The 12,464-nt window shown below is 55.9% G+C and overlaps 1 protein-coding gene across 1 annotated transcript in view; it reads right to left on the bottom strand.

Moving 5' to 3' along the window:
- Spo11 (SPO11 initiator of meiotic double stranded breaks) overlaps positions 1–11,122 on the bottom strand; it is a 29,071-nt gene extending 17,949 nt beyond the window's left edge. The window contains 1 exon segment of the mRNA XM_048811948.1: positions 10,954–11,122. Within this exon segment, the coding sequence (XP_048667905.1) occupies positions 10,954–11,122 (169 nt within the window).
- Positions 11,123–12,464: the final 1,342 nt, after the last annotated feature.

Raw genomic sequence — 12,464 nt, 5'->3', positions numbered from 1 at the left:
CCCCCCCCCGCCCCCCCCCACACGTGAATTATCTCTGTTTCACAGACGGAGAAACTGAGTCTTGGGGAGACTGCACCTCCAGTAAGTGACAGCGTAGGAGGGAACCTTGACTCCAGGTTCATGCTCTTGACTTTAGGGTGCGAGGCACCTCCAGGGGTCGGGTTAGAAGGCTGTGGCCATTTCGTGGGGTTTCTTTGGTGGCAGAATTACCCCTCTTGCCTCAGTTTTCTCCTCTCTCAGCTGAGGGCCTTGTGGCAGGGGTCTTTCACTGATCACCCCAAAGAGAAACAGGCAAGAGGCCCTGGGAGGGTTGAGGCGAGTGAGTGACCCGTGGGCTCGGCAGCTGGCGGCCTCCCCACCTCTCCCTGCACTAGATCTCTCTGCCCCTCTTCTCCGACAGAGCCCTTTATGTCATTAGCTCTAGACTCACCCAGAAGCTGCAGCCTCCCAGTCTGACATGCGGTGGGTGGGGGCACGGGGAGGAGGCCCAGTGGTGAAGTGAGGTGGCCCAGGCTACACCTGCCATCCTGCAGAGAGACTGCAAGGTGCCCCTTGAAAGGGCCTCACACTGGAGTTCCTTCTGCAACAGACAAAAATGGGTTGGCAAGTCCCTCCAGCAGCTGCAGCAGGGCCTCTGCCCACCAGGCGTCCTGCCTCCGCTCCAGAGCCCCACTCCAGCCCAGTGGCTGCTGCACCACCCCGGCTTCAAATCAGCGGCCGGGCCCCCGACTGTGAGAAGGAACCAAAAAACACATCGTGCCCCTCGCAGCCCGCTGCGCCCTCCCCAAAAGGAGCTCCTTCATGCTGCAGGCCACCGGGCGCTTCTCCCCAGTCTCACTAGGGGACTGTTGTCCTCCAACCTCTGTCCCACCCCCCTGAACCCTGTCTGAGGGCCACTTGGGTGGGAAGCCTTTAAATTAGGCACAATTATCCGATTATCATCTGCACCTCTAACACAAGGGAGAGGAGGTCAACAAGGATGAGGCCCTTGGAACAAACCAGTCGGGAGGACATGGCTCTGATTATATTTAAATGAGGTGGTTTCAGGGCTGGGGATGTGGCTCAAGTGGTAGCGCGTTCGTCTGGCATGCGTGCGGCCCGGGTTCGATCCTCAGCACCACATACAAACAAAGATGTTGTGTCCGCCAAATACTAAAAAAAAAATAAATATTAAAAATTCTCTCTCTCACTGTCTCTCACTCTCTCTTTTTAAAAAAAAAGAAAGAAAGAAAGAAAGAAAAGTAGAGAAAACACCATAATACATTCTCTGCTTTCTGAGGGTTTACAAGGCATCTTTCTCTTGTGGGATTTTTTTTGTTTTCTTTTTGGCTTTTAAGAAATTATAAGAATGATACAAGCCTCTCATAAAATAGCCACCTGATTGGGGAATGCATGAAGCAGGACTGGAAGCAAGCCCCACCCACTGTGGCCCTCTGGCTCCACCCTCAGGTGCCCTGGGCTCCACCTGTCAGTCACCCACCCCTGGTATCCTCCTTCCTTCTTCAGGGGCCTAGCACTTGGTCTTCTGCAGCAGCTTGGAACCCTTTGGCCTTTGCCCTTCCTACTCTTCTCCTCCTTTCCCTGTCCACCCTGGCTAATTCTGCTGCATCCTGCAGATGGCCCTCTGGACATGTCCCTGGACTGTCCCTTAGGTCTTGCCTCCTGGCTCCCCATCTCACCTGACTGCATTTCCTGCACCCTAAGCCCCAGGAGGGCAGCAGGCTGTGCTCCCCTGGCAGACAGACAGCAGGGGAGAGGCTGGCTGACTGGATGGATCGGGGGTCATCTCTGTGACCTGGTCATTGGGTTTCATCCCCATCTGGTAATAACAGCAAGTAGTTCTCTGATGGTCAGAGCCACTTGCTCTGTGCACAAAATATCATTCACCTCCTCCCTTTTTCACAAGGGAGAAGGTTGAGGCTCTGAGAAGTAGTATAAATAAAATCCCTGGGCTTCAGGGAGAAGTGAGTGACAAAATACTGGTCTAGGCTGCTGCACGATATTGCCCCAGAGTCAGGGTGATTCGTACTGATGGGTCCATCTATCTGCCTACTCTCCATAGCCGGCGATTGAATAATAGCATGTGGGACGTCAAGCACATCATTAAAGGAAATGTAAATCTAATTTTAAAAAGATCACCCATGTATTTGGAAGCTTGGGTCATTTTATGAACAGAAGCATGGGGTCCATTTGTTTGGAGAGAGAGAGAGAGAGCCCACATGCCAGCCCAGGGTCCCAACACGGCCTCCATGACTGTCCACTCATGGCCACACTTTTCTGTCCATGCGCCCCCCCCACTTGCTTCCCTCCCACCAGCTTGTCTTGAACCTCCCCAACCCCCCGCATTCCATCCTTGACATTGTCAACATGTATCTGTGAAAACCAAGGATTCCTCCATCACAGGAAGATGCTTGCTACCCGTGGCTGTTTAACATCGCAGATGTGCTCTCTGTTGAAGTCTCCCAGTTCGTGAATCGCTCTCCATTGAAAAAAAAAAAACATGATTTTTAATGGGAAGATAAATATTGTCTGTTTATTGTGCACAATGTGTTATCTCGAAAAATGTCTGTGCCACGGAAGGGCCCTGCTGAGCTGTCACGTTTGTCCATCACACACACTGACCATTTTTGTAGTGAGAACACCTTTACGGGCCTTTTTAAGAGTCCAGTAGGCCGTTGTGGAACCCTGGTGTTCACTGGGTCTCTTGAACGGTCCTGCCGTCTGACTGAAATTCCCTGTCCTTTGGCCCCTCTTCCCGGGGTCTCGCAGCCGCCCCCAGCCAGGAGGGCCCGTCTTTCAACCCCGGTGTGGGAGGAGACCACACGTGCTTGTCTCTCTGTGCTCAGCTCACTTCACTTGACACCCTCCAGGTTTGTCCGTGAACACCACAGCTCCAGACAAGTGACAGGAGTTCCTCCTTCCAAAGTCTAACCAGTACCCCGTTGTGTATCTACGCCACGTTTGTCTATCCATCCATTCTCCCACGGATGGACACTTCCTTGATTCCTATCCTGCCTTTTTATGGTGAGGCCTCACCTCCCACCAATTAAGGTGGCTATTGTCAAAAAGGCAAAAGCTAAATGTGCCCACAGGTCTCCAGATGAAGCGCGCACAGTGTGCCCATAGGTCTCCAGATGAAGCACACAGAGTGTGCCCACAGGTCTCAGATGAAGCACACATGTGCTGGTAGGTGCGACTGCGAAGCCCAGAGCTGTCCCCGGCCAGCGCCTCACTAGGGTCTGCCCCGGGGATCTCTGAAGCGACTGCACCATGCATTCCCAGCACCAGGGTCCTGTTGCTCCTGGCAGTGTCCCATGCCCAGCTGATGGGCGTGAAGCAGTGCCACCTTATGGCTTTTCGTCAGGATGGCAGACGTGGCACCAGGGTTGCTTTCGTGAGCACCTGAAGACTGTGGGAGGGCGGCACTCAGGGGGTCCCCATTTTGCAGGTGAGGCAACAGGCTCTGGAAGCCAGGCAGTCTGCTCCCGCCCCTGTCCTCTTGGTCTCGGCTTCACTCTGCCTCCCAGGAGCCCAGGGCCAGCAAGTCAATACGAGGAGGACCCAGGGTCTAAGATCTAATCGTACTTAAGGCTGTTAAGCAATCCAAGAGCTGTGCTCACTCTTTCATCCAACAGGGAGCTACCGGGCGCCTGCTCTGTGCCAGTCTCTGAGAAACAACGCGCCTCTTTCCAGGGCTCACATCCAGCGTGGGGAGAGACAGAAGCCTGCAGCATCTCACAGGCTCTAGGAGAGCACAGCAGCCCAGGCCTGGGGAATAGTGTCCCCCGGGAGCTCCGGCAGCCTTCTCCACGAGGGACAATAGCACCGACTGGAATGGAGGAGGGAGCGAGCCTGCAGGAAGAGCTTCCCCTGCAGAGGGAGCACCATGTGCCAGGCCTGGCGGGAGAGCCCCTGGCATGTCTGAGGAACCGCAGGAAGCTGTGGGAGGTGGATCCCAGTGCTGCCCCCCAAGATTCCCATTCTGTGGTTATTCAGTCAGTCGGGTGTGTTGGTGCTGCCGTGAAAGGTTTGCTGTTTAACAAAGTCACAGGTCAGGTGGCCTCAGGATATGGAGGTGATCCTGGGAGGGCCTGATCTAATCAGGACAACCCTGAAGAGCAGAGCACGGTCTCTGGCTGGCAGCAGACATCCGAGGGATTGGAAGAATTGGAAGAAGGAGGAATCAATGGCCCCTGGCTGGAGAGGGAGGGAGCCATGAGACTGGGAACACAGGTGGCCTCTCTAGGCAGCTGTCCTCAGTTAACAGCCCCGAAGGACCTGGGGACTACAGTCCTGCAACCACAAGCAACTGAATCGTGCCAGTTTCCAGAACAGACTTGGGACAGAACTCCAGTTCCAGGTGGGAACGTGGCTGGCAATGCCTTGGCTTTGGCCTGAGCGGAGATGGCAGCCTTGCCGCCGGGCTCAGCTCCAGCCTGGAGAACAGCCAGCCCTGGCAGGGATTGCTTTCAGCTGCTGTCTTTGGGGCAACCGGCTATACAGCTTAAACATCAGACATAGAGGCTGTGGGCCAAGGGGGGAGAAAGAGGAGATGGGACCAAGAGGTGGTGGCTGGATGGGCCATGCCTGCTGTAGTGAGGATTGGGGCTTCTACCCAGGGGACCAAAGGTCCCCAGAGTACACAGCTGCCAGGCCTCCCAGGGGCTCTCACCCATTTCCCTGCTTCTCTTTTCATCCTGCCCAGTTTTTGTGCTACCATCACGCCCCCGTTTCTTCTGTCTGTCCATCTATCCTCGTGTGTATGTGAGTCAGTCAGGGCCCTGCTGAGTGAGGGACAGGAAACCAGCACAGACCACGCAACCTCCAGAGCCGAGAACTGCAGGCCGAGCCGAGGCCAGCAGCTCAGTCTTGGAATCAGGTCCCAGGGTGCCCACGTCCCCAGCCCTCTGCTCGGCTTTCTTCATTTGTCTTTATTCTCAGGCAGGTTCCCCACCATGGTGACTGCAACTGTCACCGCCGCTCTGAGTCCACCCTTTGCCACCTTGGCACTCCAACAGAGACTCCGCCTTCCCCCGGTGGTTGCCCTGGAAGCCTCGAGGACCATGTGCATTGGCCTGGCTGGGGCACGTGACCTCTGCAGAACCAGCCCCCAAACTGAGAAGAGAACAAAGTTGGTGGCCTCCCCTGGCTGGGGACCTGTTTCTGGGGTGTGGGCAGAGGCTGTGGGCCCACCTTGAAACCCCCCGGACTAAGTGAAGGGCTGTCCTGTGGGGGTGAGGTTCGCTGGAATGCTGGGAGCAGCAAAAGAAGGAACAGATGTTGGTGGCCATGTCTGCAGATGTCCTGCAGAGAGGCCAGACAGGTCCCCGCCACTGGAGCACACGGGACAGGGCCACAGGGCTGCTGTGCGGAGACTCGGAGCCTCCTGCTCTGCTGTGCCCTGATGGCCCCTTGTTATCTCTATGAGATCTTGGCACTCGCAGCGGGAGTCGTGGAAATAGGACAGAACCTGCCTTTACCCTGATTGTTTACTGGAGAAATAAATAGAGAAAATCGGCTGAACAGATGCTTGGGAAACGGAGCAGCCCTGGGAGGCACATCCAGCTGAGGCTTGGTAAACAGGCACACGCTGCTGAGAGGAGCTGCTCAGAAAGTCAGTCCAAGCCCCAAACAAATGAGGACCTGCTGCCAAATGCGAAGCCAGCTGGAGGCTCCCCAGCCAGTGAGGAGGAGGACCCCAGATCGGAGGTCGACTGGGGGCCGGGAAGGTGGCGCGGGGTGCTCGGCCTGTATAGGGCTGGGGGCAGGTACTGACCGCTGGGCCTTCTCGTGGTATTTCCTAAGGGCAGTGTTGGAGATGGCTCCAGGAGGGTGGAGCTGGTTGGCTCTGTCAGAGAGCCCCTTCCCCAAATACCAGTGATCTCTGTATTACTGTAAAGACAGCTCCAGCCTCCCTCCTTCTCAGTGCATGCCTCTGACCCCATCTCTCCCACCTCCCTCTGCTCAAACTTCTCCACTCACACGGCCTCCTCACTGGTCCTGAAATACACTGGGTATTCTCCTGTCTCAGGGCCTTTGCACATGCTCTCCCCTCTGCCTGCAGCACTCTGTAACACACACAGCCCTGTGGCTCAGCCCCTCACTCCTCTGCTCAACGCCGCAAGAAAGGGCAGAGCCAGCTCCTTGACCTCAGAGAGGCTCTCTGGCCCCAGCCAGTTGTGACCAGTAGGGCAGAGTCACAATGTCCCAGCACAGCACTGAGGGTCCACCATGCAGGGGGACAGGAAGTAACAATGGCAGAAAACAGTCAGAGAATCCCCAGTTATCGAGTGCCCGACCCTGTGCTAAGGGAGGCACGTGCACCCTCTTAGTTCATGCTCCTGATAATCACTGGAGCAAGTTTGTGCAAATCCTTGTTGAACAGAGGAGAGCTCTGAGGGCTGACGGCTGTCCAGGGCTCAGCTCATCTTTCAGGGACTCTGAGGCACTTGCCCTCCAGATGTGGAGCTGGAGAACTAACCACACAGCTGCCCTGCCACCCTGCTGACCTCACATCCAGGGTATCAGCCCAGAGTCTGAGGCCCTGGCAACTCAGTGGGAGCCACTTTCCCTCCCTGACCGTGAAGCCCAGTGATGGGGACGTAGTGCAAGATGTTTCATCGAGCTGGGCAGCCTTGTCGCTACTTCTCCAGCCCAGAGAGAGTCTCTGTTTTCTTCTGTGCGTGGGTACACAGGTGTGTCTCTGGCTTCTGCCTGGCCCGTTCCCTCTCCCGCTCTGCCCTGGCCTTCTCTCTGGATCGTTGCACAATTGTGTACAGATTGGGTGCAGGCCTTCCTCTCAGGTGCTTGATCCCGGTTCCAACCCACCCCTTACTAGCCCGTGGCTCTGAGCATGTCTCAGCCTCCCTGAGCCTCAGTTTCCCCACCTATAAATAGGGCCTAAATGCATTGACAATATAAAGACATGCAGTAGGTGCTCAATAGCAAGAGCACCCTTGGCTCCGAGGCTCTAGTGGTTCCCGATGCCTCTTATAAAGCTTTGGGTGTCCATAAAAATGGGCAGAGTACCATCGTTCCCTCACTATTTGGAAAAGCAAAAACAAACAAACATTGCGGACACTCAGTGTTCAGTGATACAAGATCGATTCAATCTGTGTTTTGCATACATGCAAGTGCCACAGCAAGACAGGAACAAAGTGGTGCCTGCGTAGAATTTGGAAGAAAAACATAGTAAATTACATTTTGGGGACTTCACCTTCCATAGTCTGTGTTTCTAGAGTGTTTAAGCTGTTTTATAAGCTGTTTTTTTTTTTTTTTTGTAATCAGAAAAAATCAAGAAGAGACACCAGTTTCGTGTGATGGAGTTCACCTCGGAGCTTTGTATTTCTGTGAGTCTGTTTCCCCACCTTTCCTGGCTCAGCTTCAGAGAGTTTTGGGATCCTGAAAACAGAAAACCTCGTTTCTGGTGTTTTGGGAACTCTTCATTTGCTGATGAAGAAGAGTGGAGTTCAGAAAGTGTTGAGGGCTTGACTGTGGTCTTGCCGTCAGGGCGTGGTGGCCTTCCTCTTGCCCTGCGCGGATGCCCTGCCCACCTGTCCTTATGAAGGTGGCCTTATGTGGTGGCGCAGACGCCCACTGGCCCTTAGCCTCTGTTCTGGAGCAGCCGTACGTGGGTCGGTGGGTCAACATCTGTCCACCTCTTGCTGTGCTTTCCTCTACCCACCTTGAAAGCCATTTCCCCGTGCTTATCTCTCCCTGTGAAGGTGCTGCCCACGCTGCGCAGCCCTCCAATGCAACGGTCCCTCCAGCGTGATTCCTGCACTCCACACCCCTGCAGGCTCCCGTCCCTGGGTTTGCCTGCCAGCGCCTCGTCGGTTTCGTGAAGAAACATGCTCTGTGGTTCAGACCTTCTGGGTGAACTCATTAGCATGGAGTCCAGACAGGTCACTTTTGGGGGAGAAAACAGCAGGCAGGAAGAGGAGTGGTCACACCTGCTGCTGGTGAGCTTCTTGGAGACTGCCCCACGATGACAGGGCTCCTCCCTCTACTGGGTTTAGTGGGGCCTTGGGTTGGCATCTCTTTCAAAAAACTGGCTCGAGGCTTGGCTGTCAGGAGAGGCTCCCGGAGAGCGGGCCAGCTTCCTAGCCACAGACACCAATGAATAAAAGTGGAGTTCAGTAGGGGTGGGGGCAAGTCCAGGTGCAGTCCAAGGTTCCAGTGCACGGGCCCAGGGGACACAGGGCCGCAGGCTGGGGGAGGCTTCTCTCCCGAGTAAGGAGCATGGGCTCTACCCACCAGGCTTCCCACCACCACTCAGGACAGCTGGTTTGCACAGATAGGGAGCAAGAGGAAGGGCGGGTTTGAGGGCCTGAAGACTGTGCTGAGACACGTGCTGGGAGAGGATGCTCTGTCCCCATCCTTCAGTTCCCCTGGGCTCTGCTGTGAGATGAATTCTGACTGAGGGCATAGCAACAGTCTTCGGTGTTGGTGGCTGCAAGAAGTCGCTGAGTAGCCTTGTTTATAGAGCACTTAGCGCAGCACTTCTGCCTGCGTGGGCTGGATCTGGCTGGCCGAGTGGTGGCTGGAACACAGGAGCCTCTGACCGGGTGACTGCAGCAAATCTAGCGCCCTGGGGGCTCCCGCTGGCCCTCGCTGGCTGTCATTCAGTGCGCCATAGCTCACTGAGTCCTTGCAAAGGGTGTTGGAGGTTGGCACTATTCTCATCCTCATTTTAAGTGCCAGGAAACTCAGGCTCAGAGACATTAAGGAGCTTGTCTAAGGGTCTGCAGCGAGAACGTGAGGGGATGGGATCTGAGTGTTGGCCTGTCCCTGACCCTCCAGCATTCATCTATCCAGGTGTTCCCCTGGGGCAGGAGCCCCGCGCCCTCCCTGGCAGGTGGAGGTACTGGCATGTGAGGCTGCACCTGTGCGGGGAGGGGCCCTCACTCCTGGAGCTCAGCTGCAGAGGCGGGAAGAGCCCCAGGCCCCTGGCTCAGAGGCCTCACTGGTAGAATTAGAGTGCTCTGTCAGGAAGCAGGCCACATCCTCAGGACAGAGGGACATGTCACTCAGCCCTGGCACTTCAGTCTCCGGGAGGGGTACAGAGAGGGCCTGTTAGTCACACACCAAGTCCAGCTTCCCTGAGGGAGCCTTGGGAGCCTTTTCGGTTGTTGGACACTCTTCCTGTTTCTGTCCTGTCCCCTTCTTCTGAGGCCACTCTCAGTGTCAGCCTACAGGACCCCAATTGCTGGGGCAGCAAATGGTGGTAGTGTGACACCCTCTCTGGGGGTCTTGCCATCTGATCAGCCCGTGAAGCGGGAGGGAAGTGAGGGGGGTCCTCTCCACGTCCTTCACATCTCCTATGTAGCAGAATGCAGGCCAGGGGAAACCTAGGGACAGAAAATGTCATTTCTGTTTGCTTTGAGACCCTGCCCGACTCTGCCTGCGGATTTCCATGGCCAACTTCATATGGCCACTTCACGGTCAATTCCCTGTGGAGCACTGGAGCTGGACGCTAATTAAGTCACCACAGAGCTCCCTGGAGTCTTCAAAGAAGGCAGAGAAACCAGGAGGCAGCAGCGGAGGCTGGCAGTGGAGGCCAGCAGCCTGCAGATCACAGCCACCCTGGGGCTCACGTGCCTCGTGACTCAGGACAGGGAGATAATCGCAGGCAGATCTGTTTTCCTTCTCCTTATCCATTTATCTGCAGCTCCACGATTCCCACCCTCTTTGGCATCATATGCAGCAAGGAAGGCTGTCCTCCTCGCCATGTGCTGATAGATGCCCCTCTGAATTAGCGTCTTGCACTGGGTGGCTGCCGGGGTGCGGCCCTGTGCTTGCACCTGTGGAATGCCACCTGAGGGTTGCGTTTTCTTATGTGCTGGTCACAGGTAATAAAGTCACATTTGAGGTTATGGCGGTCTTCTTGCCAGCGGCTGGACAGTAGGCATAATGCAGGTGCAGGAGGCCCCTTCCAAGATGTCCAGCTGCCTGCAGAGAGGCATGTGGCTAGTTCTTGCTGGGGGCTGGTCCCTACCCTCACCCTGTGCTGCTCTGAAAGCCAGGAGAGTGGGGTAAGGAGTCCACTCCTGGGCGACCTCCACAGCAGACTGTCAGGATCCCCGTGCAGCAGCTGGGGCACGGCAGGAGCCTGTGGAGTGCTCACGGCTGGGGGCCATCAGGGCCCATCCAGCCCTCGTGGCCTGCAGTCTCCTGTGCCAGAGGAGGCTGGCAAAGAGCAACTGAACTATGCATCGCACTTTTGAAAAGATCAAGTGCAAGCTAGGCATGGTGGCACCCATAATCCCAGCCACTTAGGAGGCTGAGGCCAGGGGATCACAAGTTCAAGGCCAGACTCAGTGATTTAGGAGACCCCATCTTAAAAAAAAAATGCTGGGGGTGGAGCCAAGTGGTAGATTGTCCCTGGGTTCACTCCCCAGTACCACTCCCCTTACCCACACAAAGGTCAAGTGCAGACACTGCCCTTCACTAGGACCCTCCCAAGCCTATGCCCAAACCTGTATTCCGTGACTTGAAAGCCCCGGGCTGACTCACCTGGTTCCACACAAGGACACGGGCTGGGTAGTGCCCAGGTGTCACGTGCTGTGGAGCTTTTTACATGAACTTCAGGCTGTTTGAAGAGCTCCGTGTGAACAGGGAGAGCTCCAGCCATATAGATCCCTACCCAGCAATATGCAGGTGATGGTGTCAAGGGCACGCTGCTCTAACTCGCTCCTAGGCCAAGTGCAGCTTCAGGGCTTCTGTACGTGCCCTCCGGCAGGGCACATGCTGACTGCCAGTTCCTTCCTGCTTCACAAACGCTGAGCCTGGAGATGCAGCCAGACAGCATGGCTCCTGCGTGCTGCTTATGCCCAAGGCTGAGATGCACTGCTCCTTGCAGTTCAGACCTGGGCTGCAGCCTCGCCACAGAAGCACCCTTGCCCGGGCAGCAAGCCGAAACCTGCCTGGGAAGGGCCCACGGGTACTCATTACCTGGCCCTTGTCTTTGAACCTTGCGGATGGTGGTGTTTACAGTCTGAGGACCTGGCTGAGCAGACCGGCGTTTCCTGGGGGTGGGCCTCATTTGAGGGGTGAAGCCATCAACGAGCATGCTGCAGATGACTTCACAGAGACGTCCGAGGACATGGCCCAGGGCCGGCATGCTCCTCAGTCCTCAAGGTCACTGATGACCATGGGCCTTGTGGTAGACTCAGGCTACAACATCCTGGGGAGAGAGGGTCAAGTTTACAGTAGTAGCCATCAGGGCTTCCTCTGGGCCAGGCCCTTCTTTAAAACTCCCACGAGGAGGAATTATTATATCCACATCCCAGGAAAGGAAACTGGATCTTGGGGAGGTTAAGAAACCTTCCTGGATCACACAGCTGGGAGGTCGGGGCTTGGTGTCCACACTCGTGGGATGGATGACTCCAGATTCCGTATCTGAGCCTTAACCGGTCCACGGTTCTCCTCCTTAGGAAACAAGACCACCTCTGAAGGAGAGAAGGGGAGAAGACGAAGAGAGACAAAGGATGGCAGTGACAGAGAGTGAGCTGGTGGCCTTGATGGTTTGCTCCAGGCCTCCAGAGCAACCAGACCTGTTGGGCAGGAGGGTCAGCGCATGCCTTCTGCAGAACTTCGAGGGCATATCTTGGAGGTGTGGTCACCAAACCAGCTTCAAAAGCAGCCGGTCATGTGCTGCATAACGACCCCGCTGTGCAAACCTCACTTGATCCCTGCAGCCAGGTGCGTGGTGGGATGTGCCAGGTTTGAGCAAGTGCACTGGGATGTCCACCCACCAGGAAAATCACCCAGTGACGCATTCTCGTTAATCAAGGGTGGCCGTGTGTATGAGTGTATGAGTGTGTGTATAAGTGTGTGTGTGAGTGTGAGTGTGAGTGTGTGTGTGTGTGTGTTCTGCCTTTGGGTATCAGCATATCAGCAGGACTCCAGGTTGCAAGTCACAAAACCTAATCACACAGCCCAACAGAACAAATATTGGCTCATGTAACTGAAATTTGCTGAGTAGATGCTTCAGGCAAGGCTGTTTCCAGGTGCTCGGACAGTGCTCTTCTCTGCCGTCTCGGGCAGGCACTCTCCCAGAAGGATGGTGGTCAGGGCTGCAGCCTCGTGTCCCGTGTTCTCAGCAACTCTGTGGGAAAGAAATAAATGCCTCTCCCAGGATTTCCAAAGGGCAGCCCAGGCCTGAGTGGCACTGGCTCTGACTCACTGGCCTGTTCGATGTCCATTGCTGAGCAGTCTCTGTGGCTGGGTGGGGATGGCACCCTCTGATTGGCTCCTGCACACCCAGAGCCCCCGCCCCGCCTGAACCTCTTGCTGGCCTGGAGGGTGGTCTCCATGCTGGTCCCCCCACACTGCTGAAGCCCACTGCTGTAGGCTGGGGCTCAGGCCACAGAGGGGCACCTCTGGTTCTAGAGGCTGGAGGTTCTGGAGCAGGGTACCAGCGGGGTCAGGGAGTAGGGAGGACTCTGCCAGGTGGGAGCCCA

This window comes from Marmota marmota, unplaced genomic scaffold, assembly GCF_001458135.2.
Source record: "Marmota marmota marmota unplaced genomic scaffold, marMar, whole genome shotgun sequence".
Taxonomy (NCBI): domain Eukaryota; kingdom Metazoa; phylum Chordata; class Mammalia; order Rodentia; family Sciuridae; genus Marmota; species Marmota marmota.
The sequence above is the reverse complement of the archived record's forward strand: the minus strand, read 5'-3'. Positions and strand labels throughout refer to the sequence as shown.